Source organism: Cherax quadricarinatus, chromosome 29, assembly GCF_038502225.1.
Source record: "Cherax quadricarinatus isolate ZL_2023a chromosome 29, ASM3850222v1, whole genome shotgun sequence".
NCBI lineage: Eukaryota > Metazoa > Arthropoda > Malacostraca > Decapoda > Parastacidae > Cherax > Cherax quadricarinatus.
Window position 1 is genome coordinate 27,549,495 of NC_091320.1, and position 26,650 is coordinate 27,576,144.

Sequence of the window (26,650 nt, forward strand, 5' to 3'; positions counted from 1 at the left end):
TCTGTTGGAGTGTGAGCAGGGTAATATTTAGTGAAGGGATTCAGGGAAACCGGTTATTTTCATATAGTCGGACTTGAGTCCTGGAAATGGGAAGTACAATGCCTGCACTCTAAAGGAGGGGTTTGGGATATTGGCAGTTTGGAGGGATATGTTGTGTATCTTTATATGTGTATGCTTCTAAACTGTTGTATTCTGAGCACCTCTGCAAAAACAGTGATAATGTGCGAGTGTGGTGAAAGTGTTGAATGATGATGAAAGTATACTCATTTGTGCTTTATAGTTATCTGTTTACAATAATGTTTTATCACTGATTTCATCATTGCTTAGTTAATCTTAAGTTAATTTTAAGCCAGCCCGTAATGCTATGCATATAAGTGGCTTTGGCATGCTGCTCTTACCTGTATTTTTTGTACCTCTGTTTGTATGCTTAAATTACTAAATAAATAAATAAAATAAACAAAATTTTCTTTTTGGGGATTTTCTTTCTTTTTTGGGTCACCCTGCCTCGGTGGGAGACGGCCGACTTGTTGAGAGAAAAAAAAAAAAAAAAACATGTATGTGTAGTGTGACCTAAGTGTAAGTAGAAGTAGCAAGACATACCTGAAATCTTGAATTTTCATGAGACAGAAAAAAAGGATACCAGCAATCCTACCATCATGTAAAACAATTACAGGCTTTCGTTTTACACTTACTTGGTAGGACGGTAGTACCTCCCTAGGCGGTTGCTGTCTACCAACCTACTACCTAGGAAATGTACAGGTACTAACCAATAATGAATGTTATCAATTGAAGATGATGATAAATTAGCTGTGACGACAATGACAGTAATGAAGATAATGACTGCACAGCAAAGCAAAGCTCTCATTTAACCCTTTCAGGGTTGGTGCCATATTAGTACGGCTTGCATGCTAAGGTTAGTGCTGTACTAGTATGCATAAATTCTAGCTCCTTCAAATCTAGCGAAAGAAAGCTGGTAGGCCTATATATGAAAGAATGGGTCTGTGTGGTCAGTGTGCACAGTATAAAAAAAACCTGCAGCACACAGTGCATAATGAGAAAAAAAAATATGACAGTGTTTTTTGTTTAAAACAGCGACTTTGCACTGCATTTTTGTATGGTATTTATTGCTGTATTCTAGTTTTCCTGGTCTCATTTTATAGAATGGAAGACATATTACAGAAATTTATATGATTTTGAATGGTTTTACAAAGAAAACTACCTTGAAATTGCGCTTGAAATAGCAGAAATCTTCGATTTTTACCAAATCTCAAAAGCAAACAAATCATGCTATATGTCCAATACACGTCAACTGGCGAGTCTAATATTCTTTCAAAAGTGCAATGATAATATTTATACCATTTCTACACCAATGCAGTAGTCTGCATAACAGTAAATCTTCTATTTTTTTTTTTGTGAGAATAAAAATTCAAAGTGGAAAACAAAAGAATGTAAGAGGGGCATGGGGACGTGACTAATGAATAGAGGAAATGTTATTTTAGTGCCAGGAATGTCTTTCTTGTTTATTCTGGACCCTATTCGGAAATTGGCATTTTTTGAAATTTGTGTGAAATTGGCAAAATTGCTAAATTCTGACCACTGTATTGAATAGTTGAAATCGGTAAATGGGTGGTATCTTGTACTCATTCAATAGAAAAAAATGGAGTTCTAGCAAAATAGTTATGATTTTTGTCAATAAGTACATTGAATTGGCCGAAAATAGGGCTCGAAGTGGGCAAAATCGCCAATGCGTAAACATTGTCGAGACCGCTAACTTCGCGAGAGCATAATTCCATCAAATTTCACACTTTTGGTACCATTATGATCGGGAAAAGATTCTCTATCTTTTCATAAGAAAAAATAATTTCTTTTTTTTTTTAAATTTGGCCGACCCTGAGAACAAGTTTCTGAGAGGGCCTATCGACCCTGAAAGGGTTAAAAATTCCTCAAAATATTCTCGCCATCTACCCAAAACCTCCATCTCCCCATCTACTAACTCCCCTACTCTGTTTTTAACTGACAAATCCATTCATTCTCTAGGCTTTCTTAACTTGTTTAACTCTAAAAATTTTTCTTATTTTCATTAAAATTCTTGACAGTGCCTCTCCCACTCTATCATCTGCTCTCCTTCTGCACTCTCTCACCACTCTCTTCACCTAATTTAACCTACTTAAATGGTCACACCTTGCTTTGGCAAATAGCTGTCATACACGCCTTTCAGCTTAACCCTTTCAGGGTTCGTCCTGTAGATCTACGGCTTCACGTTCAGTGTCCAAACCGTAGATCTACGCCAAAATTCTGGCGCCGTCAAATTTAGCACGAAAACGCTCATAGGCCTACGTGTGAGAGAACGGGTCTGCGTGGTGGGTGTGCGCCATAAACAAAAAATCTAGGCGCCCGCAAGGCATTGTGGGAACGCCGGCTCAGTTACCCTTGTTCACCATGCCTCGTCGCAAGGCAGCTCTCACTCCAAGGAAAATTGGGACTCTCTTCTTCCTATCTGATAGTTCTGACACTGATGGAAGTGGAAATGAAGACGAATTCTTTGGCTTTGATCAGTTAGTGACCGAAAGGAATGACCAGGATATCGATAATAGCTCAGAAAACCCTGACGATCCTCAACCTTCTACCTCTGGTGTGAGCACTCCTCAGTCATGGTCAGTTGTACCTCAACGCAAGAGAAAACTATTATTTTCGCGTGGCCAGACCTCTGACTTCAGTAATGATGATGACAGTGACGTGGATTGTGATTTTATTGCTCTTGACGATTATTCGAGTAGTGATAGTGAGGAAACATATTCACCAGTGAGGCGTCGGTATGTACGCCGCCGCATGCGCTCGGGTAGTGTACCCTATGCAGTGCCCAGGAGACGGAGTACATCCCGTGGCCCTACACCAGGAATAGACAGTGAAAGTAAGGATGATGTGGCTACACTTGGCATGGATAGACCACAGGCATCAGTAGATGGTGGTAGTGGTGATGGTAGTGCCACAGCCATGCGTGACTCACCAGCCCAGGCTGGGACCCACACTGCTGACTCCGCAGTTCAAGGACAAAGCGGAGCGTCAGCCACCAGCCCACCACAACCACAACTACCCGCACAACCAGCCTATGATGTCCAGTATCCACCAGCAAACCGTATCTGAGATTGGCAGCAAAATCCCAATTTGGTTCCCAAGCCCCACCACTTTGATGACTCTCAAAGTGGAATTCTACCTACTTGTTCCCTTGGAAACACGGCCAATGAACTGGAATTTTTTGAAATACTCTTTGACCAGCCCTTGATGGAAATTATTGTCAGGGAAAGTAAAATTTTGAGTACACCATAGCAAATACGATGATATCACCACAGTCAAGACTACACTGGTGGAAAGAGACGACTGTTACAGAAATGTATTTGCTATCTGCAACAATAATGCTTATGCCTCATGTCTATAAGCATAATATAAAAGCATACTGGTCCACAGATCGGCTAATTTCTACCCCGGTCTTCAGAGAAATCATCCCAGTGAACAGGTTTATCTTACTGTTACGTATGCTGCACTTCTCTGACAAAACCAGGCCTGACAGAAATGACAGGTTATACAAGATTAGAAATGTTTTTATGTATCTCAAACAAAAGTTCAGCATGTACTTTTATCCATTCAAGAATCTTGTAATTGACGAGTCTTTGATTTGGTTCAAAGGTAGGCTGTCGTTCAAGCAGTATACAGGTCTCCCTCAACATTCACGTTTTCAACTTCACGGGCTTCACACATTCGCGAATTCCTAACCGCCAAATTCCCAGCCACCAAATTCCCAGCCGCCAAATCATATTTAAGTTTCCCGCCACCTGCGAGTCCCTACTACCCTCCCTCCGATCCCCGCAACTGGCAGCCAGCCCTCCCACCACTCAGTGTGGTGAGTGTTTTGTTTGTTCATTATTTGCTATTAAACTACAGTATAAATAATGTAAACCCATTCATGACTGCATATTGGAATGGCTATTCGGACAGGTATTAGACGGTGACATCATGTGTTTACTCTTGAACACTGCAAAGAATTAAACATTTCTGCTACAGCTAATAATAACAATAGTAATAATAATAATAATAATAATAATAATAATAATAATAATAATAATAATAATAATAAATATGATATAACTGAAGAAGGAAATTGTACAAAAATACGAGGGAGTGATTGACACATCGTCAGTGTGACTTTGTTTATGCTGGAGTGAACATTAGTCTCCCTGCTCTTCCAAACATTTCACAATAATTCATTGTGTTTGGTGCTTGTAGACTGAGTGTGACTGGAGTGGTAGAGGCAGTGATTGAGGCAATGGTATTTAATAACATACATGTTAATAATAATACATGTTATTAATAATATGTACTATTATTATTTATAATATATATGTTATTAAATACATACATGTTAATAATAATACATGTTATTAATAATAACATGTACTATTATTATTTATAACATATATGTTATTAAATACCACTGCCTCAACTGCTGAATTATTTTGAAATGTTTGGAAGAGCAGGGAGACTGATGTTCACTCCAGCATAAACAAAGTCACACTGACGATGTGTCAACCACTCCCTCGTATTTTTGTACAATTTCCTTCTTCAATTATATCATATTTATTATTATTATTATTATTATTACTATTGTTATTATTAGCAATAGCAGAAATGTTCGATTCTTTGCTGTGTTCAAGAGTAAACACATGATGTCACCGTCTAATACCTTTCCTAATAGCCATTCCAATATGCAGTCATGAATGGGTTTACATTATTTTATTCTGTAGCTTAACAGTAAATAATGAACAAACAAAACACTCACCACATTGAGTGGTGGGAGGGCTGGCTGCCAGTTGCGGGGGTCGGAGAGAGGGTAGTAGGGACTCGCAGTGGTGGAGTTTGTGGTATTTAATAACATACATGTTATTAACATACATGTTATTAACATACATGTTATTAAATAACATACGTTATTAAAGCATAACATGTATATATTTAGTACAATTTACGACGTTTTCATGTATTTTATGATTATTCATGGTTCAACAAGTTAAGGAAGTAGTATTGTAATATATTTCCCTACAATATATTGGGGCACCAAACATTCACGGTTTTTCAACATTCGCGAGGCTCTTGATCCCCTAACCCTCGCGAATGTTGAGGGAGACCTGCATACCGAGCAAGAGGAAACGCTTTGGTATAAAACTGTTTGTACTCTGTGACTATGACAGTGGCCTGGTATTGGATACTGTTGTATACACGGGAAGTAAAACATTGAAAGATACCAAGATGTTATTGGGTATCTCAGGTGACGTAGTGAGAAGCATGATGGCACCTTATCTTGGTAAGGGGCATTCATTATATACCGATAACTGGTATACAAGCCCTTTACTCAGTGATTTCTTGCGAGTGAACAAGACAGATGTGTGTGGCACAGTGCGTTCTAATCGTAAACATATGCCCAGGCTCAACGCAGGTGCTCGTGGTGATGACGTGCAGGTGTTTACTGCCAATGACATCATGGCATTACGGTGGCATGATAAACGAGATGTCACATTGTTGACAACCATTCACCGTAACAAAATGCAAGACAGTAGCAAAGTTGATCGAGTGACTAATGAACGTATTCGAAAACCAGTGACAGTGATTGATTATACACAAAACATGCGCTTGGTTGACAAATGTGACATGCAGATTGACTTTGTTGATTGTGTTCGTAAAAGTTACAAGTGGTACATGAAACTTTTCTTCCATCTCATGGACATTTCAATGCTCAATGCATATAATATGTACCAAATGAAGACTGGCAACAGACCACCGTATGGTGAATTTTGTTTGTCTGTTGTCAGACAACTCATAATGAAGTACCAGGTAACAACACCTGCTATACAACAAGGTCCTCGAATTCCTGAGAATATACCCAAGCGTTTGAGGAGGGAAGGTGATCATTTCATAATACAGCTTCCTTCAACTCAGAAGAAATTTGCTCAGAAGAGATGTGTTGTTTGTACACAAACAAAACAACGGCAACAAAGACGCAAAGACACTCGGTTTATGTGTGAGGAATGTAAGGTACCTCTGTGCATGGTGCCTTGTTTCAAGGAGTTCCACAAGCTCCAGCAGTTCTAAAACCATGTCCAGTGATTGTAAATATATGATAGAACATTAGTATTATACAAGATTTGTGCATGTTTACTGTAATAAACAAAAGTGGTAAACAATAATATGATAATAACTTTAGTGTGGTTATTGTGTTCAATACAGTGAGTTTATATATATACATTATATACAGTATTGGTCTCTCAGGCCCCAAATGTTAGTAGGAAAAGAAAAAAATTAGAAAAGAAAAAACTACAAAAAACGTTAAATAAAGTAATGCGCGTATGTGGAAATCGTCGCTGTTGCCACCACCAGGTCATTTTGGGTCAACTTCTCGGCACTGTATCTCGGTAAGTACTGATCAGAATTTTTTTTTTGTCTTATTACCTTCACAAAAATATGCTCTTTAATTCTGTAAGATTTTTTTTTTTTTTTTTTTTTCAAAATTTCTTGGACACCACTTCAGATTTTGGCCCTGGACCCTGAAGGGGTCAAGTCTGAGGTCTTTTGTTCTTGACGGCATCAGATCTTGGCATCAGGTTAAAACACAGGGTACACACCCCATTGTGTGTGTGTGTGTGTGGGGGGGGGGGGGGTTGAGGACCATATAAGCCCAAGGAACAGCTGAGCAGGAGAGATTCGAGTGGAGCTCTGGCCTGTGTGCAGAGCTCGGGAGAAGGTGGCTGAAGTCTCTCTGGAGGAGACTTGGTTGGAGACAGTGGGCAGAGTACTGGCATGGAGCAGTACTCAGCTGTGTAGGTCTTGGGACCTGTGGCTAGTGTGACTTAGTTCCTGTGGTGAATTACCCTCTGAACTATACTGCAAGTTATATTCTATTTCGTCAGTTGATTGTATTCCCTGTCTCACTTCTTATGTGTACCATCTCCATTTATCTAAAGCCAATAGGGTTCTCCTGTTCCCAAATATATTATTGTACAAGGACTTAATAATTAACTGTGTTTGAGTGGAATAGTAATAGTCACTGTCCCCGTTATTTATTTATTCTTTTATTCATTATTTTAAGTAGTGAGAGGGTGAGTAGTGTGGTGGTAGAGGTAATGAGAGGTGATGGTTAAGTTGCAGTGACCTTACATTACCTCCGCTAATCACTCAACTCACCTCTCCTGCCTACTCCCTGCCCCTTTTCCCTCCCTTTACTCCCATATTCCCCAATTATCCACACGTCCATTACCCCCCTACATGACAACCCTACATTAAGACTACAAATATTTTAAGGTAAGTAATGAATATACTGTATAAGAATTTTATTGCTCTAGGGTTTAATTATAAGGGCAATAGAGTAAATCTATTTTTGTGCTGTTATGAATTCAAAATGGATGAAAAGTGTTATATATAGGATATATAGGAGAGGCGTGAGAACAGGATTAATGAATAGAGTCGTCCTTGTTTTAGTGCCAGTAATGTCACTGTTCATTTTGGACAACAGTGAACCCCCGCCTTATGATATTAATCTGTTCCTGAGAGCTCATCGTAAGCCAAAATTATCGTAAGGCGAATTAATTTTCCCCATAAGAAATAATGGAAATCAAATTAATCCGTGCAAGACAACCCAAAGTGTGAAAAAAACAAAAATTTTACCACATGAAATATTAATTTTAATACACACAAACTGAAGAAGACAAGCACAATTACTACTCTACTAATAATATAATACATGACACTTACCTTTACTGAAGATCTGGTGATGATTGATGGGATGGGAGGAAGGGAGAGTGTGGAAGTTATTGTTTAGAAGGGGAATCCCCTTCCATTAGGACTTGAGGTAGTACGTCCTTTTCCGGGGTTACTTCCCTTCTTCTTTTAATGCCACAAGGACCAGCTTGAGAGTCACTGGACCTCTGTCGCACAACAAATCTGCCCATAGAGCTCTGTATTTCCAGTTCCTTTAAGACTTTCCTAAAATGGGCCATAACATTGTTTGTGTACAGGTTGCCAACATGGCTTGCAGAAGCTGTGTCAGGGTGATTTTCATCCATAAAGGTTTGCAGTTCAACCCATTCTGCACACATTTCCTTAATCTCTTTTTTCAATTCCATACTAATTCTTGCCCCTTCCTACCACAGGGATGGCACTAGAAGTTTTCTTGGGGTCCAAGGTGACTTATTTTGCAGTTACAAGCACTAAAAACACTGGGATAATGTGAAATGTACCAAATATATGCGTAGATGCGACCGCACTGGCTGGCTTGTAAACACTGGCGCTGAGGCCACATATGGAACACATCCCGGACGAATCACATAAGGGGAGTTTTTTTTATCATGAGGCGAGGTAAAATTTTTGCGTTCAAGTGCTTTGTATGGCGGATTTAACGTAACATGATGCGTTTGTAAGGCGGGGGTCCACTGTACATATACAGTGGACCCCCGGTTAACGATATTTTTTCACTCCATAAGTATGTTCAGGTGCCAGTACTGACCGAATTTATTCCCATAAGGAATATTGTGAAGTAGATTAGTCCACTTCAGACCTCCAAACATACACGTACAAACGCACTTACATAATTGGTCGCATTCGGAGGTAATCGTTATGCGGGGGTCCACTGTATATTTTTTAATTTTTTTTTTATATTTTGGGTTAAACTGGCAAATACTGACTTCTGTTGAAATAGTTGAATGGGCAATTTTTTGTGCTGAATCAATAGAATGGAAGATATACTATCAAAATAGCTAAGAATTTGATCAACTGGAGTAATGGAATCCACTTAACCTTTTCACTGTCGAGATCCCTGCTCGCAAACTTGCTCTCAGTGTCAGAGCTTACACTACAATTATAAAACTGCAACATTAACACCCCTCCTTCAGAGTGCAGGCATTGTACTTCCCATCTCCATGGCTCAAGTTCAGCCTGCCGGTTTCCCTGAATCCAATTACTATATCAATTGGAAAAATCTAAGGAAATAAAAATTTTGTAAACATTTAACCCTTTCAGGGTTTCTGACGAACTAGTACGGCTTACGCCCCAGGGTTATTGACGTACTAGTACGCCTAAATTCTAACACCCTCAAATCTAGTGAGAGAAAGATGGTAGGCCTACATACGAAAGAATGGGTCTGTGTGGTCAGTGTGCACAGTATGAAAAAAATCCTGCAGCACACAGTGCGCAATGAGAAAAAAAAACTTCGACTCTTTTTTTGTTTAAAACAGCGACTTTGCACTGTATTTTCGTATGGTATTTATGATGGTATTCTAGTTTTCCTGGTCTCATTTTATAGAACGGAAGACATATTACAGAAATTGAGATGATTTTGATTGGTTTTACAACGAAAAGTACCTTGAAATTGAGCTCAATGTAGCAGAAATCTTCAATTTTTGCCAAAGTTCAAAAGTAAACAAATCATGCTATGCATCCAATACACGTCAACTGCTGAGTCGAATATTCTTTTACAAGTGTGCTGATATTATTTATACCATTTCTACACTAATGCAGTAGTCTGCATAACAGTGAATCTTCCATTTTTTGTGAGAATAAAAATTCAAAGTGGAAAGCAAAAGAATGTAAGAGGGGCGTGGGGACTTGACTAATGAACAGAGAAAATGTTATTTTAGTGCCAGGAATGTCTTTCTTGTTTATTCTGAACCCTATTTGGAAATTGGCATCTTTTGAAATTTGTGTGAAATTGGCAAAATTGCTAAATTCTGACCACTTTATTGGATAGTTGAAATCGGTAAATAGGTGGTTTCTTGTACTCATTCAATAGAAAAAATGGAGTTCTAGCGAAATAGTTATGATTTTTGTTGAGTAGTACACTGGAATTGGCCGAAAATAGGGCTCAAAGCGGGCAAAATCGCCGATGTGTAAACATCGTCAAGACCGCTAACTTCGCGAGAGCATAATTCCGTAAGTTTTCCACCAAATTTCATATTTTTAGTGTCATTATGACCGGGAAAAGATTCTCTATCTTTTCATATTTTTTTTTTTTTTTTTGAAAATTTGTCGACCCTGAGAAGAAGTCTGGGAGAGGGCCTGTCGACCCTGAAAGGGTTAAGTACTACGACAGTTTATCATTTTTCAATACTGCACTAGGAGTCATAATTTATTTTAATATGGTTCTGCACAGACAAAAAATGAGAAACATACTCCCTAAATCATGCAATGTTTTAAGTTAGACATACTGTACCTCAATAAGGTGTGGTGGAAATTCACTGAAATGCTGTATTGCCATGAGGTGCTGACAATACCGAGGATACTCTTTCAGACGACTACGAAACCTATCTAAGGCCACAATACCGAAGTAATACATCTTGCTAGCATGTGGCTTCTGGAGAGCTTCCATTACATACCGCAATGCAACTCCTAAAGCCATGTATCTGCAAAAGTAAGATTAAACAAAAGTGATATTGAATAAAAAGAAAATGTAATATGGGAGATTCTGAAAAGAAGTTGCAAAGATTGATGGATGAATTTGGGAGGGTACATAAAGGAAGGAAATTAAAAGTGAAAATAGAGATGAGCAAGGTGATGAGGTTAACAAATGATTTAGTTAATAAAAGACAATGTATAAGAGAACAGCGATACCAACACACTTGTACGAGTATGAAGCACGAGTTGAGTGCTGCATTGAGGTGGAGGCTGGAGGCAGTGGAGATGTCAAGTCTGAGAGTAATGTGTGGTGTTAATATTATGCAGAGGATTCATAGCTTGTTGATTAGAAGGGGGATTTACTAAAAGTATTATCCAAAGGGCTGATGAAGGGTTGTTGAGGTGGTTAGGACATTTAGAGATGATGGAGCAAAATATGATGCCCTCTAGGGTGTATATATCTGTAGTGGAGGGAAGGTTAAGGTGAAGGCCGTCCTAGGAAAGGCTTGAGGGAGGGGGTGAAGGAGGTTGTGTGTGCAAGGGGCTTGGACATACAGGAGGAGAGTGAGCATTTTAGACAGGAGTGGAAGCAAATGGTATTTGGGACTTGACAAGCTGTTGGAGTGTGAGCAAGGTAGCCTTCATCAAGATTCAGGGTAACTGGTTAGCCAGATGTAAGTCCAGAAGGTGGGAAGTACAGTGCCTCCACTCTGAAGGAGAGGATGGGGATATCTGCAGTTTCGAGGGACATCTGAATTATAGTACAAGAGTGCCTCTGGCAAGACATTGATAGAGTAATTGACTGTGTAAGCGTTTCTTCTTTTTTGGGTCACCCTACCTTGGTGGGAGACAGCCACTGTGTTAAAAAAAAAAAAAGAGGATACATCCAGTACACAGGCATTAACCTGTTAACTGTCCAAACGTAGATTTACATTGTTACTGCTAGCGCTCCAAACAGAGATCATTTTATTTTTCCTGCCTCCAAATTTGGCACGACTGACCTGGGATGCCTGATCAGTATAGAAGGGTTCTTAACACTTGGTGTATGCAGTATTAAAAAATATGGGACCACTTAGTATCTTGTGGGAGCACCAGTTCAATTGAGCGCCAGGTAGAGGAAATAGCATGGCAAACACTAAGGACTCACTTATGTCATATCGTATTAACACTCCCCTTTTAAGAGGAAAGTGATGGATGTGGCCACAAGTGGTCGAGGAAATATCAAAAACCTCAATAATTACCCATGTGCAACATCCTTTCAATTTTGATACCACTAACCATAACACGGTTAGTGGTAATGTCATCCTGCCAGAAAGTCCTATAATCTATGCCCTAAGTAAAGAGAAACAATTCGGTAACGTGTGTAGTATTACGTGTTCGGTAGGCAGGCTGGACGGCTGGCTGATTGACTTTGGCTGTCTCTATCTCCATCTCTCTGTCTGTATCTATCTCTTTCCCTGTCTCTGTCTATCCCTGTCTTTGTCTTTCCTCATCTCTATTTCTGTACCTCTCTCTCACAGGTACACATGAATACAGTTATTATTCATAGTGTAAATTACCTAGGATAACTCAAAAAAAATCTAGACAAAGTGCTATAATGTGCTTGCAGATATAAGGTGTAATAAGCATGACTGGCAAGTAATATATATTTTCACTTGTTCAGGAATCAGACATGATGACTCTGCATCTTTGTGTAATGCCTGTTGGTTCATGAGGGGGGGCTCTCTGAGACAGAGACAGAGATGAACATAGAGCTAGACAGACATTGACAGAGAGAACATAAGAAAGAAGGAACACTGCAACAGGCCTACTGGCCTATGCAAGGCAGCTCCAATTCTCGTACTGGCTTAAGCCAATGCCTTGACCTAGTGAGGTCAGATACGTCACTTAAGGGAGGAGCAGTGAATCCGACCTAGTAGCACAAACTAGTCAGGTCCAACTCACACCCACCCACACCCACTCATGTATTTATCCAACCTATTTTTAAAACTACACAATGCCTTAGCGTCTATGACAGTACTCGGGAGTTTGTTCCACTGATCCACAACTCTATTACCAAACCAGTGCTTTCCTATATCCTTCCTGAATCTGAATTTTTCCAATTTAAAGCCATTGCTGCGAGTCCTGTCTATGTTAGATAATTTTAGCACGCTATTTACATCCCCTTCATTAATTCCTGTTTTCCATTTATACACCTCAATCATATCCCCCCTAATTCTACGCTTTTCTAGAGTGCAGGTACCGGGCCCTCCATCTATCCTCATAGGGAAGAGTTCTGATACATGGAATCAACTTTGCCATCCTCCTTTGTACGTTTTCCAGTGCATTTATATCCATTCTGTAATACGGTGACCAGAACTGCGCAGCATAATCTAAATGAGGACTAACCAAAGATATATAGAGTTGAAGAACAACCTGAGGACTCCTATTATTTATACTTCTTGCTATGAAGCCAAGGATTCTGTTAGCTTTATTGTGAACACTAATGCACTGTTGTCTTGGTTTTAGACTACTACTAACCAGAACACCTAAATCCTTTTCGCAATCCGTAATATTAAGACCTACATTATTTAGTTTATATGTGGCATGGTTATTTTCCTGTCCAACATTTAGAACTTTACATTTGTCTATATTAAATTGCATCTGACACTTCTCCAACCACTGCATCAGTCTATTCAAATAATCCTGGCGTGCTCTAATGTCCTCATTAGAATGAATTGGACGCCCTATTTTGGTGTTGTCGGCAAATTTGCTTATGTCGCTATTTATTCCCTCATCTATGTCGTTTATGTAGACTGTGAACAACAAGGGGCCCAACACTGATCCCTGTGGAACACCACTTGTGATGTTCCCCCATTACGATTTCTCCCCATTTATGCAAACTCTCTGCTGCCTATTCGTCAACCATGCTTCAACCCAGGAAAAAATTTCTCCTTTTCCGTGTGCCATAAGTTTCCTCAATAGCCTCTGATGTGGAACTCTATCGAAAGCCTTACTGAAGTCCATATACACAATATCATATTCAATAAAATGATCTACCTCCTCAAATACCTCAGTGAAGAAAGTTAGTAAATTCATAAGACAGGAATGCCCCTTTGTAAAACCATGCTGAGATTCATTAATCAACTTAGGCCTTTTGAGATGGCTACGAATTGCTTCGACAATTACCGATTCCATAAATTTTCCCACTATGGAGGTAAGGCTTAATGGTCTATAGTTCGAAGCTAAGGACCTGTCACTTGCCTTGTAAATAGGTATTACATTTGCCATTTTCCACCTGTCAGGCACTATGCCAGTTTGTAGTGATATGTTGAAAAGATTAGCCAAAGGTATGCTAAGTTCCTCTTTACATTCCTTTAATACTCTTGCAAACAGTTCATCAGGGCCTGGGGATTTGTTAGGTTTTAATTTCTCTATTTGTCTGAGGACCATGTCACTAGCCACAATTGTGCATAGTTTATGTTTGTCCTGTTCTACATAATCTATTATTTATGGAATTTTGCAAGTATCTTCATGAGTAAAAACTGAGAGGAAGTAAGAATTGAAAATTTCACACATTTCCTTATCACTGTGAGTGATCTGACCTGAGTTACTCTTAAGTGGGCCTATCTTGTCCCTAATCTTACTTCTGTATACCTGAAAGAACCCTTTTGGGTTAGTCTTCGAAAATCCTTGAGACCTTAGCCTCGTAATCCCTTTTTGTTTTCTTATACCTTTTTTTATTTCTCTCTCTAACCCCTAAATTGTCCAAATGTATATATACGTTCTTATGCGTAGCACCCCAAACGTATATATATATAATTTTCCTGCCTCCAAAATTTGGCACGATTGCCCTGAGATGCCTGGTCAGCATAGAATGGGTCTTAACACTCTGTGTGCACCACATTAAAAAAATCTGGGACCACTTAGTACCTTGTGCTCTTTTTTCTATAAAAAAAAAGATGATTTTTTTTTTTGTCAAAATATTTGGGGCCCTGCGCAAGTGAACGTAAATATACGTTTGGACCGTTTAAGGGTAAATTAAATATATTGATTTCTTAACTGCCTCTCCCCTCTTTTGATACACCTATATATTCTTCTCTCTTGACCAAAGAGATGTTTTAATCTATTGTTCATCCATTTGGGATCATTTCTGTTAGATCTAATTTCCCTACTCAGAACAAAAGTTCTCTGGGCAGCTAGAACTATGCTCTGAAAAACTTCATATTGGCAACCAAGATAACTTACCTGACCCATAGTCAGGACATCCCAATTTAGCCCACCCAGGTAATTTTTCAGTCCCATGAAATCAGTCCAGTGAAAGTTGGGACAGAGATTTGATTGCAGTTATTCAGGTAACTCCATGATATATTGAAACTAAGTGATTTGCGATCACTTTCCCGAAGCTCATCATTAACCTCAAGATTATTAACTAGTAATTCTTTGTTGGCAAGAACCAAGTCAAGTAGATTGTTTCTTCTAGTTGGTTCTGTCACAAACTGTTTTAAGAAGCGTTCCTGAACCGTATCAAGAAAGTCACTAGACTCAAGATTTTCTCTCACATTGTTCCAATCAATTTGTATGAAGTTAAAATCTCCCATTAACACAACATTTTCATATCTAGATGCCTTATGAATTTCATCCCATAGCAGCTTACTGCACTCTCTGTCAAGGTGTGGGGGCCAATAAATCACACCCAAAATTAACTTTCCATGACCCTTGAGAAACTGTAGCCAAACAGACTCTGCACCCGATGTTGCTAATCTTATATCTTGTCTAACACAACAATTTAAATTATCTCTGACATACATCGCCACTCCACCACCCTTCCTGTTGACCCTATCAGTATGGAATAGTTTATAACTCTGTATGTTGCATTCAAAGGGCATTTCTCTATCTTTCAAGTTGAACCAGGTCTCTGTTATAGCAATAATGTCTATATTACCTGCACTTGCAAGTAATCTTAGCTCATCTATCTTATTTCTTAGACTCCTACTACTTATTTAGTAAACCTTAAGGGAGCTAGTTACTCATTGCCCTCTACAATCTATCTCTGGTTGTTGATCAATTGATCTGTCTTTACAAGCAACTTTATTTTAAATACTGTCTTTTAAACATATCCCTGAGGTATCCTGGTTATATCTGCCATTTTCAACCCTAGTACTGCAGCCTGACTGTTTCCCACAGACACCCATACCTCTATAATCTATCAGTTTAAAGTCCTACATAAGTCATCAATGACCCCCTCAATCGAATTGGCTAATGCAACCACTCCAGCCCCAGAGAGATGAACCCCATCCCTTGTATACATATCATGCTTGCCACAGAATATGTTCCAGTTATCAATGAATGGGATTGCAAGTTCCTTGCAGTACCTGTCTAGCCAGCAATTTATACCAATTGCCCTAGACATCCATTCATTGTCCATTCCCCTTCTAGGCAAGATGCTACATATGATTGGGATTCCTCCCTTGGACCTGACTACATCTATGGCTGACCTATACTTATCCAGCAGCTCTTGTCTCCTGCCATTCCCAATGTCATTTCCACCAGCACTAAGACAGATAATGGGCTTGTTCCCATTGCCTGACATATTATTATTCAACCTGCTGACTACGTCACCAACACCAGCTCCTGGGAGAGAGACCCTCTGTCTGACCTTTCTCTCTTACGAAAAGCACAGTCCATATATCTTACCTGAGAATCTCCCACAATCAGAATATTCTTACCATGATAAGCAGGGGAGTCAGTGGAACCTTCAATCTCACTAACCACTGAAGTACACTCGTCCTGGAGAACAGAGAATTGATTTCCTACCTTTACATCTTCTCTATTAACCTTCTTTATCATCATCCTTCCTGAACTGTGAACCACTTGCCACTCAAAGCGGCTGCCACTCTCCAAATCACTGCTGGTAACTTTTTCCTCCTAATCGGCTACCACCATCCCACGCTCACTCCCAAACCCATCTTGACAAAGCTTCAGCCTCCTATTTTCCTCCTGAAGTAGAATCTCCTTCTTCAACACTTTAACCTGAGAATTTAAAACACTGCAACAAGCCACGCTAATCCCAGACAGCTTAGGACAGGTATGACCACACATGACCACTGACCTCAGCGTACTGACCCGATAGACAGATAGATGTTTGTGTGTAACAGTTAAAAATAAAGCCAAGGCAGCGCACGATCATCAGATGTCATTCTACTACTGCACTGTCAGCAGTGGAGTGACACTCGTCTTACACCATGCTTCAAGGAGTTTCATATATACTCCAACAGGTTAGGGAGTGTAGGAGAGAGGGAGGCTACTTCCCGACAAAAGTAGGCCTTAGACAGGGATGTGTAATGTCACCATGAATGTATTTACAGATGGGGTTGTAAAAGAAGTAAATCCTAGGGTGTTCGGGAGAGGGGTGGGATTAAATTATGGGGAATCAAATACAAAATGGGAATTGACACAGTTGCTTTTTGCTGATGATACTATGCTTATGGGAGATTCTAAAGAAAAATTGCAAAGGTTAGTGGACGAGTTTGGGAGTGTGTGTAAAGGTAGAAAGTTGAAAGTGAACATAGAAAAGAATAAGGTGATGAGCGTATCAAATGATTTAGATAGAGAAAAATTGGATATCAAATTGGGGAGGAGGAGTATGGAAGAGGTGAATGTTTTCAGATATTTGGGAGTCGACGTTTCAGCGGATGGATTTATGAAGGATGAGGTTAACCATAGAATTGATGAAGGAAAATAGCTGAGTGATGCATTGAGGTACATGTTCTTTCTTTCAACACACCGGCCATATCCCACCGAGGCGGGGTGGCTCATAAGGAAAAACGAAAGCTTCTCCTTTTACATCTAGTAATATATATGGAAGAAGGGGTTACTAACCCTTTGCTCCTGGCATTTTAGTCGCCTCTTAGAACACGCATGGCTTACGGAGGAAGAATTCTGTTCCACTTCCCCATGGAGGTAAGAGGAAATAAACAAGAAAAAGAACTAGTAAGAAAATAGAAGAAAACCCAGAGGGGTGTGTATATATATATGCTTGTACATGTATGTGTAGCGTGACCTAAGTGTAAGTAGAAATAGCAAGACGTACCTGAAACCTTGCATGTTTACGAGACAGAAAAATGGACACCAGCAATCTTACCATCACGTAAAACAATTACAGGCTTTCGTTTTACACTCACTTGGCAGGACGGTAGTTCCTCCCTGGGCAGTTGCTGTCTACCAACCTACTACCTAGAGTTGAGGTATATGTGGAGACAAAAAACATTATCTATGGAGGCAAAGAAGGGAATGTATGAAAGTATAGTGGTACCAACACACTTGTATGGGTGTGAAACTTGGGTTGTAAATGCTGCAGCGAGGAGGCGGTTGGAGGCGGTGCAGATGTCCTGCCTAAGGGCAATGTGTGGTGTAAATATTATGCAGAGATAACAAAAAAAAATGCACAATACCGTGACTGGAACGATACACAAATAACCCGCACATAGAAGAGAGGAGCTTACGACGACATTTCGGTCCAACTTGGACCATTTACAAAGTAACTCTAATGAGAAGTAGAGCAGGACGGGTATATATAGGCAGGAAGAGGTGGGTATATATAGGCAAAAAGAGGTGGCGGCGGCAGCGGTGGCGGCGGCAGCAGCAGCAGCAGTTATGGACCCCGCAGTTAAGCATCATATTCTTTCCAACTTTTTTAATGTTCTTCCCTCTTTCCATCTTATGAGGCTGCTCTTATTGCTACCCAGTGTCGTAAGAATCAGCTTCGCTCCCTACGTGACTGTCTTGCTGAACAAGTTCTGCCCCCTTCCTTCTCCCATTTCCTGAAACCCAACCCACTGGGCGCTCCCTTTCCTGATCATGCTCGTTTCCTTCTTCAACAGCTCATTCTTTCTACTAAGCCTCAGGTTGAAGATGCCTTCTTTACTTTCCGTCAGCATCAACGTGCTCTCTTTGCAGCTATACCACAAGATCTCTGTAACCTTCTACCACTGCCTTTGATACTGCTCGCCTGAATACACAAATTCATTCTTCTAAACTACAGAATAAACTTTAACGTCTCACCTCAGCTAGCCCTTGGTCTAAATTCTCCCTCACTGACTGTGTTACTAACTTGTCTTCTGTCTCACTCTCTCAATATGAGCTTGAACTTCTTGGTTTTGGCCTTTCCTTTGCCACTTCGCCTACCCCTCGCGCTGGTATTGCCCTGATTAACTCTTCTGATTCTTTTCGTCAGTCTCGCTCCTGTAATCTTCCTGACTTGTCCACTTTTCGTGGCGCTCTCCTTCCTGCTCTTGATAGTCTGTTTTCTAAGAACCACCACATTCCATGCTGTTACCAACTTGCCCTTCTTCTCTTAAACCTAACACTAACATTGTCATACTATCTTCTGACAAAGGTAATTCAGTAGTTATCCTTGATCATGAGGATTACCTCCGTAAAGCTGATGTCTTGCTCTCTGACTCACGTACCTACACTCCTCTCGTTTCCAACCCTCTTGATCGCATCAAGAGAACTTTCAACAAGAAACTAAGGACTCTCTCTGACCTCTGTCCTCTTTGACCTTGTTCAAAGGTCTCGTGTCATCTGTCCCTCTCTTCCCTATTTCTATGGCCTTCCCAAAACTCATAAACCTGATATTTTCCTACGTCCTATCATATCCTCTAGAGGTTCTGTCTCTTATTCTCTTGCCTCTTGGCTGGCCAAAACCCTCACTCCCTTTCTTGGTACTTTTTCTCCTGCCCACCTCCATCCCTCTCAAGACTTTATTGAACGGGTTCGCTCTCTCCCAACCTGTAAGATGCTTAGTCTTGACGTTGAGTCCCTCTTCACCAATGTCCCTCTTGATGATGTCCTTGATTTTTTTAGAGAGAAGGGCCATGAAAGGTTTCTACATCTCCCTATACCTATTGATGTCTTTCTTGATCTTATCCACTTCTGTGTGGACTAATTCCTTTTCCTTCAAAGGGAAATATTATTCTCAAACCTTTGGTGCTGCTATGGGCTCTCCTCTCTCCTGTCCTTGCTAATCTTCACATGGAATACTTTGAGACTGTTCTTCTTCCTACCATCGATGTGCGCCCTTTACTCTGGCTCCGCTATGTGGATGACGTCTTTGCTCTGTGGCCTCATGACTCCAGTCTCTTCCAAACTTTTCTTGAAGCTCTTAATAATCTTGCCCCTTCCGTTAAGTTTAAAGCTGAATGGGAATCTAATTCCTTGCTTCCTTTCCTTGATGTCCATGTCTACCGCTCAGATACAGATTTTTCCTTTTCCGTTTACTGCAAACCTATGCACAGTGACATGTACATTCACTACTTTTCCTATCATGCTTCCCCTGTCAAGAAAAGTGTTATCATCTCCCTCTTTCTCCGTGCCCTCCACATCTGTGATCCTCAGTTCCTTCCAGCAGAAATTTCCACTCTTCATAATTGGTTTTCCCGTCTTGGCTACCCTTCCTATTTCATAGACACTGCCCTCTCACGTGCTAAATGTAATTTCTTCTCTCCCAAACTCTCTACTCCTGGGAACTCTTCTATCCTCTGCCTTCCTTACATTTCCGGTCTTTCTAATCTCAACAATTCTCTCCGTCCCTTAGACATCAAGCTTACTTTCTGCCAGACTAACACTTCGCACTAATCTCGTTCATACCTCTCCTCCCTCTACAGATGTTCCTGGTGTCTACTCTATTTCTTGCTCCTCCTGTCCTCTTCAATACTTTGGAGAAACTGGCCGATCTCTTTCTGACAGACTTAGGGAGCACAAAAATAGTGTTAGGCATGCCAACACTAACAATGCTCTTTTCTGTCATGTCAGAGATCACAGCCATCCTATTGACCGGTCTTCTGCTAAAACTGTCTTCCCTACTTTCAACTTTAACAGTCGCCTTCTGGTTGATTATTATTATAATCAAAGGGGAAGCGCTAAACCCGTAGGATTATACAGCGCCGGGGGGAGGGGGGGGGATGTGGAAGGCATTCAGGCTTAATTCGGGGAACTGGAGCACAGTTCCAATTCTCTAAATCAAGAGCCCCTCACCAACATCAAGGAACCTTCCATGAGGGGCCCTTCTGGTTGAATCCTCCCTAATACACAACTTTCCTTCTATGAATCTTCAGAACACCCATGACTTAACCTCATTCCTCTTTTTTTTCTTCTTCTTCTCCCTCTTCTCCTTTTTTTCTCTTCTGGATTGTCTTTCTTTCTTCTGTCTTGTGTTTCTGTTCCTTCATTATTTATTTCATTATTTCCCCTCCCCCCACCTCTGTGTACTTGCTCTCCCTGTGTGGGCACCTAGCTCCCTTGCAGTTTTCTCCTTTCTTTGTATTCTTCGGCGGCGGCGGCGGCGGCGGCGGCGGCGGCGGCTGCTGCTGCTGCTGCTGCTGCTGCTGCTGCTGCTGCTGCTGCTGCTGCTGCTGCTGCTGCTGCTGCTACTACTACTACTACTATAGTGGACCCTCACATAACGCTATTAATCAGTTCCTGAGAGCTCAATGTTAGGCGAAATTATCGTTAGGCGAATTAATTTTCCCCGTAAGAAATAATGGAAATCAAATTAATCCGTGCAAGACACCCAAAAGTATGAAAAAAAAAATTTTTTTACCACATGAAATATTAATTTTAATACACACAAACTGAAGAAGACATGTACAGTTACATGACACTTACCTTTATTGAAGATCTGGTGATGATTGATGGGATGGGAAGAGGGGAGTGTGTTGATGGTCTTAGTGTTTAGAAGGGGAATCCCCTTCCATTAGGACTTGAGGTGTCAAGTCCTTTTCCGGGGTTACTTCCCTTCTTCTTTTAATGCCACCAGGACCAGCTTCAGAGTCACTGGACTTCTGTCGCACAACATATCTGTCCATAGAGGTCTGTACCTCTCGTTCCTTTGTGACTTTCCTGAAGTGGTTCACAACATTGTCAGTGTACAGGTTGCCAACACGGCTTGCAACAGCTGTCCGAGGGTGATTTTCATCCATAAAGGATTGCACTTCAAGCCACTTTGCACAGATTTACTTATTCTTTGAAGTAAGCAACTTCTTCAATTTCTCTCTCCCCTCCACCGAAGCAGTTTCCTCAGATGAGGCCTCTTGCTGTTGAAGATGATCTAGCAGCTAATCAGTGGTTAGTTCTTCATTGTCCTCCTCCACCAACTCTTCCACATCCTCCCCACTAACCTCCAACCCCAAGGACTTCCCCAATGCCACAATTGATTCCTCAACTGGCATACGCCTCTCAGGGTTAGCCTCAAATCCTTCAAAATCCCTTTTGTCTACACATTCTGGCCACAGTTTCTTCCAAGCAGAGTTCAAGGTCCTCAGTCACTCCCTCCCAAGCCTTACCTATAAGGTTTACACAATTGAGGATATTAAAGTGATCTCTCCAACACTCTCTTAGAGTCAACTGAGTTTCTGAGGTCACTACAAAGCACCTTTCAAACAGAGCTTTTGTGTACAGTTTTTTGAAGTTTGCAATGACCTGCTGGTCCATGGGCTGCAGGAGAGGAGTGGTATTAGGAGGAAAAAACTTGACCTTAATGAAGCTCATGTCCCCCACAAAGTCGCTCTGCCAAGTCTATAGGATGACCAGGGGCATTGTCTAACACCAGGAGGCACTTAAGGTCTAATTTCTTTTCAATTAGATAATTTTTCACAGTGGGGGCAAATGCATGGTGTAACCAGTCATAGAAAAAGTCCCTAGTGACCCATGCCTTACTGTTTGCCCTCCACAGCACACACGAATTAGCCTTGAGGATATTCTTTTGCCTGAACGCTCTGGGAGTTTCAGAGTGATACACCAATAAAGGCTTCACTTTGCAATCACCACTAGCATTGGCACACATTAACAGAGTAAGCCTGTCTTTCATAGGCTTATGTCCTGGGAGTGCCTTTTCCTCCTGAGTAATGTAGGTCCTGCTTGGCATTTTCTTCCAAAACAGGCCTGTTTCGTCACAATTAAACACTTGTTCAGGTTTCAGTCCTTCACTGTCTATGTACTCCTTGAATTCCTGTACATATTTTTCAGCTGCTTTGTGGTCCGAACTGGCAGCCTCACCATGCCTTATCACACTATGCATGCCACTACGCTTCTTAAATCTCTCAAACCAACCTTTGCTGGCCTTAAATTCACTCACATCATCACTAGTTGCAGACATTTTTCTAATTAAATCCTCATGCAACTTGCTAGCCTTTTCACTTATGATCGCTTGAGAGATGCTATCTCCTATCTGTTTTTCGTTTATCCACACCAATAACAGTCTCTCAACATCTTCTATCACTTGCGATCTCTGTTTCGAAAACAAAGTTGCACCTTTGGCAAGAACAGCTTCCTTGATTGCTGTTTTCTTGGACACAATAGTAGCGATGGTTGATTGGGGTTTACTACACAACCTGGCAAGCTCGGAGACACGCACTCCATTTCATACTTAGCAATGATCTCTTTCTTCATATCCATAGTAATTCTCACCCTTATTCCTGTAGGGTTGGCACTAGAAACATTCTTGGGGCCCATGGTCACTTATTTTGCAGGTAAAATCACTAAAAACGCTGTAATAATACGAAATGTTCCGATTGTATGCTTGGATGTTACCGCAGAGGCTGGCTTGTAAACAATGCCACCGGCGGAACAAGTGAGGCTGGCTCAGGCCGCACATGGACGCATCTCGGACGAATCGCGTTGAGCGAGTTTTTTAGCGCTAGGCGAGGCAAAATTTTAGCGATTAAATGTATCGCTAGGCGGATTTAACATTATGTGATGCCAACGTTAGGTGGGGGTCCACTGTACTATTACTACTACTACTACTACTACTACTACTACTACCACCACCACTACCTCTTTCTGCCTATACATGTATACACCCGTCCTGCTCTACTTCTCGTTAGTGTGACTTTGTAAATGGTCCAAGTCGGACTGAAACGTCGTCATAAGCTCCCTCTTCTATGTGGGGGTTATTTGTGTATTATGCAGAGAATTTGGAGTGTGGAAATTAGAAGATGTGGAGTTAATAAAAGTATTAGTCACAGGGCTGAAGAGGGGTTGTTGAGGTGGTTTGGTCATTTAGAGAGAATGGATCAAAGTAGAATGACATGGAGAGCGTATGAATCTGTAGGGAAAGGATGGTGGGGTAAGGGTCGTCCTCGAAAAAGTTGGAGCCAGGGGGCAAAGGAGATTTTGTGAGCAAGAGGCTTGGACTTCCAGCAAGCATGCATGAGCGTGTTAGATAGGAGTGAATGGTATTAGGAACCTCATGAGCTGTTGGAGTGTGAGCAGGGTAATATTTAATGAAGCGATTCAGTGAAACCGGTTATTTTCATATAGCCTGACTTGAGTACTGGAAATGGGAAGTACAATGCCTGCACTTTAAAGGAGGGGTTTGGGATATTGGCAGTTTGGAGGGATATGTAGTGTATATTTATACGTATATGCTTCTAAACTGTTGTATCCTGGGAACCTCTGCAAAAACAGTGATTATGTATAAGTGAGGTGAAAGTGTTGAATGATGATGAAAGTATTTTCTTTTTGGGGATTTTCTTTCTTTTTTGGGTCACCCTGCCTCGGTGGGAGACGGCCAACTTGTTGAAAAAAAAATGTCTAAAACATTGGGGGAACCTATAAATACTATGTACGTATATATTTCTAGACAATAGTACGCGACCAAGGCAGGTGAAAATGTTCACCTGTCAGTGTGTTTGTGACTATTTGAGTATTATTTTGGTACCTAATATTAGTGTCAGAACAAATATTGGCTATGAAATCACAAGAGCTACTAAAAATTGTAATTTTCAGGACATAAAATTTACATAAATTAAAATAAAAATGAGAAAAAAAGGTACATCAGCAACATTTCTGCAAGCCGCAGGACTCCAGGTTGCCGTCAGTTAAGCATCCAGCACCAACTTCACGGTCTTATATCTCGGTAAGTACTGACCCTAAATTTTTTTTGGGTCTTATTACAAACAGAATATTGCCCTCTTTAACCCTTTGAGGGTTTCGGCCATACTAGTACGGCTTACGACCCAGGGTTTTTGATGTACTAGTACGCCTAAATTCTAGCGCCCTCAAATCTAGTGGGAGAAAGCTGGTAGGCCTACATATGAAAGAATAGGTCTATGTGGTCAGTGTGCACAGTATAAAAAAAAAACCTGCAGCACACAGTGCATAATGAGAAAAAAAAAACTTTGACCGTTTTTTTGGAATAAAACAGCGACTTTGCACTGTATTTTCGTATGGTATTTATTGTTGTATTCTAGTTTTCTTGGCCTCATTTTATAGAATGGAAGACATTTTACAGAAATTGAGATGATTTTTGACTGGTTTTACAATGAAAAGTACCTTGAAATTGATCTCAAAGTAGCAGAAATGTTTAATTTTTACCAAAGTTCAAAAGTAAACAAATCATGCCAAACGTCCAATACACGTCAACTGGTGAGTCTAATATTCTTTCGCAAGTGCGCCAATATTATTTATACCATTTTTTACACTAATGCAGTAGTCTGCGTAACAGTAAATCTTCTATTTTTTGTGAGAATAAAAATTCAAAGTGGAAAGCAAAAGAATATAAGAGGGGCCTTGAGGCATGACTAATGAACAGAGGAAATGTCATTTTAGTGCCAGGAATGTCTTTCTTGTTTATTCTGGACCCTATTCGGAAATTGGCAACTTTTGAAATTTGTGTGAAATTGGCAAAATTGCTAAATTGTGACCACTGTACTGGATAGTTGAAATTAATAAATGGGTGGTTTCTTGCACTCATTCGATAGAAAAAATGGACTTCCAGCAAAATATTTATGTTTTTTGTCGACTAGTACAGTGGAATTGGCCGAAAATGGGGCTCAACATGGGCAAAATCGCCGATGCATAAACATCGCCGAGACCGCTAACTTCGCGAGAGCATAATTCCCTAAGTTTTCCATCAAATTTCAAACTTTTGGTGTCATTATGATCGGGAAAAGATTCTCTATCTTTTCATAAGAGAATTTTTTTTTTTTAAATTTGGCCGACCCTGAGAACGAGTCTCGGAGAGGGCCTGTTGACCCTCAAAGGGTTAATTTAAAAAAAAAAAAAAAAAAAATGTCAAAATATTCGGAGCACTGGGCAAGAGAACATAGATCTACGTTTGGACATCAAGGGGTTAAATACTGGCAAATTCATTTGCAATAAATTTTTTCCCTTTGCAAGAAGTAAATTCATTTTCAAATTACATGTACACTTAAGTTCACTCATTCCAATTATGAGAATAAAAAATAAATTTTAAACATGTAAACTTTTAGGGAAAAGTTCCTGGAACAGCAAGAAAATATGGAAATGTTTAGAATAGTAGACTTAGTGGTTAGTAAGTACTGTATTCCTAAATCTTTTGTGAGCATCCATGCATGGTGCCACATGTCTGGTTAGATTTTATTATCCACAAAATAGAGCTAAATCTTTTAGTTTTGTGTAAATTCAAAATGGAAGGCAAGTGTAACACAGGGGAGGCCTGGGGACATGATTAATTAACCCCTTAACTGTCCAAACATAGATCCACGTTCTTACCGCTAGCGCTCCAAACGTAGATCTAAGGTTTATTTTTCCTGCCTCCAAATTTGGCATGATTGACCTAAGATGCCTGGTCAGCACTGAATGGGTCTTAACCCTCGGTGTGCACTGTATTAAAAAATCTGGGACCATTTAGTACCTTGTGGGAGCACCAGTTCAACTGAGCACCAGCTAGAGGAAACAGTGCGGCAAACATCAAGGATTCACTGATGTCATGTCATATTAACACTCCCCTTTTAAGAGGCAAGTGTCAAATTACCAGAATGTCCTATAACCTATGCCCTAAGTAAAAAGAAACAAATTCTGGAACTGTAATTTCGGCAGGCTGGCTGGCCAGCTGACTGGCTGATTGGCTGTCTCTATCTCACAGGAAAAGACATGTAAATACAATTATATATAATGTAAATTACCTAGGATAATCCAAAAAATCTAGACAAAGTGCTATACTGTGCTTGTAGATAGTGATCTGTGTAACACCAGCTGGTTCATGAGCAACTCTCTGAGACAGACAGATAGACAGACAGACTTGTTTGTGTGTAAGAGTGAAAACAAATAAAGCGAAGGCTCATCAAATGCCACCACTTCATTAGCGTAAGACGATGCTCATCAAATATCACCGTCATTAATGAGGTGATAAGATGAGATGACGCTCATCACTGTCAGCGGTGGAGTGAAGAGGTAAGACAAGTGATACTCTTATATC

At 40.4% G+C, this 26,650-nt stretch overlaps 1 protein-coding gene across 1 annotated transcript in view; it reads right to left on the minus strand.

The window, feature by feature from the left end:
• Not1 (CCR4-NOT transcription complex subunit 1) overlaps nt 1-26,650 on the minus strand; it is a 462,156-nt gene that overhangs the window by 281,939 nt on the left and 153,567 nt on the right. Inside the window, exon 18 of the mRNA XM_070089800.1 lies at nt 10,250-10,439. Coding sequence (XP_069945901.1) covers nt 10,250-10,439 — 190 coding nt within the window. The remainder of the gene's footprint in view (nt 1-10,249; nt 10,440-26,650) is intronic.